Source organism: Xenopus tropicalis, chromosome 9 (genome assembly GCF_000004195.4).
Source record: "Xenopus tropicalis strain Nigerian chromosome 9, UCB_Xtro_10.0, whole genome shotgun sequence".
NCBI classification, from domain to species: Eukaryota; Metazoa; Chordata; class Amphibia; order Anura; family Pipidae; genus Xenopus; species Xenopus tropicalis.
The window spans coordinates 692,501-696,551 of NC_030685.2; the positions used below are offsets into that span (position 1 = coordinate 692,501).

Consider the following 4,051-nt stretch of genomic DNA (forward strand, 5'->3'; position numbering starts at 1 on the left):
GTGTGTGTGTGTATCTGTGTGTGTGTATCTGTGTGTGTGTGTGTGTATCTGTGTGTGTGTATCTGTGTATCTGTGTGTATCTGTGTGTGTGTGTGTATCTGTGTGTGTGTATCTGTGTGTGTGTGTGTATCTGTGTGTGAGATAAACCCACCCCTCCCAGGTACAATTACCCCCCATCTCCCACTCACAGACGAAGGTCTCCGGCAGCATCAGCACCGACAGCACCGACAGCACCAGGAGCAGCACGGAGGCCATTGTGCCCAGCACTGAGTGGGATTCTACCCCCCCAACATGCACCAGTCTGAGCCCACCCTGCCTGCACTGGCCCCTCCCACTCAGCCTGGGGGGGGGGACTCACACACTCACACAGCCGCTTGTACTGAAACACTCACATTAACGTATTCTGCAGCCCCTGCCCCACTGAGCTTGCAATCTAATCCCCCGCGCACTAGGGCCAGTGACCCTGCCTGCACTGGCCCCTCCCACTCAGCCTGGGGGGGGGGACTCACACACACACACAGCCGCTTGTACTGAAACACTCACATTAACGTATTGTGCAGCCCTGCCCCACTGAGCTTGCAATCTAATCCCCCACACACTAGGGCCAGTGACCCTGCCTGCACTGGCCCCTCCCACTCAGCCTGGGGGGGGACTCACACACACACACAGCCGCTTGTACTGAAACACTCACATTAACGTATTCTGCAGCCCTGCCCCACTGAGCTTGCAATCTAATCCCCAGCGCACTAGGGCCAGTGACCCTGCCTGCACTGGCCCCTCCCACTCAGCCTGGGGGGGGGACTCACACACTCACACACAGCCGCTTGTACTGAAACACTCACATTAGCACCAACGTATTCTGCAGCCCTGCCCCACTGAGCTTGCAATCTAATCCCCCACACACTAGGGCCAGTGACCCTGCCTGCACTGGCCCCTCCCACTCAGCCTGGGGGGGGGACTCACACACTCACATTATTATCCTTTATCTGCGTAGCACCAACGTATTCTGCAGCCCTGCCCCACTGAGCTTGCAATCTAATCCCCCACGCACTAGGGCCAGTGACCCTGCCTGCACTGGCCCCTCCCACTCAGCCTGGGGGGGGGGGACTCACACAGTCACACACAGCCGCTTGTACTGAAACACTCACATTAACGTATTCTGCAGCCCCTGCCCCACTGAGCTTGCAATCTAATCCCCTGCGCACTAGGGCCAGTGACCCTGCCTGCACTGTCCCCTCCCACTCAGCCTGGGGGGGGGACTCACACACTCACACACAGCCGCTTGTACTGAAACACTCACATTAGCACCAACGTATTCTGCAGCCCTGCCCCACTGAGCTTGCAATCTAATCCCCCACACACTAGGGCCAGTGACCCTGCCTGCACTGGCCCCTCCCACTCAGCCTGGGGGGGGGGGACTCACACAGTCACACACAGCCGCTTGTACTGAAACACTCACATTAACGTATTCTGCAGCCCTGCCCCACTGAGCTTGCAATCTAATCCCCTGCGCACTAGGGCCAGTGACCCTGCCTGCACTGGCCCCTCCCACTCAGCCTGGGGGGGGACTCACACAGTCACACACAGCCGCTTGTACTGAAACACTCACATTAGCACCAACGTATTCTGCAGCCCTGCCCCACTGAGCTTGCAATCTAATCCCCCACACACTAGGGCCAGTGACCCTGCCTGCACTGGCCCCTCCCACTCAGCCTGGGGGGGGGGACTCACACAGTCACACACAGCCGCTTGTACTGAAACACTCACATTAACGTATTCTGCAGCCCCTGCCCCACTGAGCTTGCAATCTAATCCCCTGCGCACTAGGGCCAGTGACCCTGCCTGCACTGTCCCCTCCCACTCAGCCTGGGGGGGACTCACACAGTCACACACAGCCGCTTGTACTGAAACACTCACATTAGCACCAACGTATTCTGCAGCCCTGCCCCACTGAGCTTGCAATCTAATCCCCCACACACTAGGGCCAGTGACCCTGCCTGCACTGGCCCCTCCCACTCAGCCTGGGGGGGGGGACTCACACACTCACATTATTATCCTTTATCTGCGTAGCACCAACGTATTCTGCAGCCCTGCCCCACTGAGCTTGCAATCTAATCCCCCGCGCACTAGGGCCAGTGACCCTGCCTGCACTGGCCCCTCCCACTCAGCCTGGGGGGGGGACTCACACACTCACACAGCTGCTTGTACTGAAACACTCACATTAGCACCAACGTATTCTGCAGCCCTGCCCCACTGAGCTTGCAATCTAATCCCCCGCGCACTAGGGCCAGTGACCCTGCCTGCACTGGCCCCTCCCACTCAGCCTGGGGGGGGGACTCACACACTCACATTATTATCCTTTATCTGCGTAGCACCAACATATTCTGCAGCCCTGCCCCACTGAGCTTGCAATCTAATCCCCTGCACACTAGGGCCAGTGACCCTGCCTGCACTGGCCCCTCCCACTCAGCCTGGGGGGGGGACTCACACACACACATTGTTATCCTTTATCTGCGTAGCACCAACGTATTCTGCAGCCCTGCCCCACTGAGCTTGCAATCTAATCCCCCGCGCACTAGGGCCAGTGACCCTGCCTGTGTATCTGGGGGGGGGGAACCTACACACATGGGGGCACAATCCCCGGATACAATCACATGAGATTCAGCAAATGTTGGAGAAACACATGCAGCTAATTAGGGGGGAGGAGCAGCAATATCTGCGCCCCCAGAACCCACTGTACCCCAATGCCTTATTACCCCCCCTTGCTACCCCCCTAGGTACCAACACGTGTGTCAGAGACTCAGTATATTGGGAGATTAAATGAACCTGTTGTGTTAAATCTCTATACAAAGTCGGGAGGAATCAATAATTGTGCAACATCTGACTCCGCCCCCAACACATGACGTCACTTTCACCTACAATTACTTAGTGATCAATATTATCCTTAAAGGGAAACTAAACCCAACTGTAAAGCTGTCCCACAGCGCCCCCTAGTTCTCTATTGATTCTACTGAGCCAAAACTTCATTATAGATGCAAGAGAAGTGACCAATGAGAATGCTGATTCCCTGTGTCAGGCCCCTTGCTGGTACCTTACATATAGAGATAATGATGGCATTTTCCCTTCATTATAGATGCAAGAGAAGTGACCAATGAGAATGCTGATTCCCTGTGTCAGGCCCCTTGCTGGTACCTTACATATAGAGATAATGATGGCATTTTCCCGTCATTATATGGCACAGGAATCAGACATGGGGATAAAGGGACAGACTTGTTCAGTGCTGGGAAACTGTGCTTATTGCTCCCAACTCCAATTGCAGGAACAGAGAACAGGGAGCCGGATTTACTCACATCAGCTGGGATTCTCATTGGAGGATTCTTTTGCATTTCTGCCAATGCGGGCCCTAGAGAGCTGGGAAAGTTTTATTGGGCAATATTGTGTAGGGACCCATAGGGTTAAGCTCCCTATGGTGTTATCCCCTATCCTTATCTCATCTGTACTGTTATTGGGTAGACCCCTCTATGCTCAGGTTACAGTTATTAGGCTACCCCCTATAGGTTTAGCCCAGGTTGGCCACTCCCCTTGGCAGACTATATAGTGTCTTGCACAAGGAAGTGTTTTCCTCTTTGGCTGCCGGGCTGCTACCTGAAGCCCCATTCCATTGAGCCTGGGTTCAGATCCGGCCCAGTAAGCCACTATCCATCCAAATCAAGTTGGGGACAGGGCCCCATGAACGAGGAAAAGACAGTATAGCAGCATATTTCATAGCACCCTCTAGAAGTGGTGGGTTCAGACAGAATTATACAGAAAGAGCAGCCATTTGCTCCATCCAGGATAATAGCAAAGGAGTAGTCTTCCTAACAGGCATTACTGGCCTTAGATTAGGGACACAGAAGTGCTAGGGAAATAGGTTAGCAAATATGCCTTGCCCTAACCCCCACAGGAGCATGGGACTATGCCGGTGAGCTTTCCTACCTATCACTCTGTTGGTGTTGTACCTGCCCAACCTCTTGATGAGAAGGGATACCCAGGGGAGCATCATACTTCTGCT

General features: G+C 54.6%; 1 protein-coding gene across 1 annotated transcript in view; it reads right to left on the bottom strand.

Moving 5' to 3' along the window:
- Positions 1-290, bottom strand: part of LOC116407722 — a 20,986-nt gene extending 20,696 nt beyond the window's left edge. The window contains exon 1 of the mRNA XM_031893617.1: positions 189-290. Within this exon, the coding sequence (XP_031749477.1) occupies positions 189-255 (67 nt within the window). The 5' untranslated portion in view covers positions 256-290. The remainder of the gene's footprint in view (positions 1-188) is intronic.
- Positions 291-4,051: the final 3,761 nt, after the last annotated feature.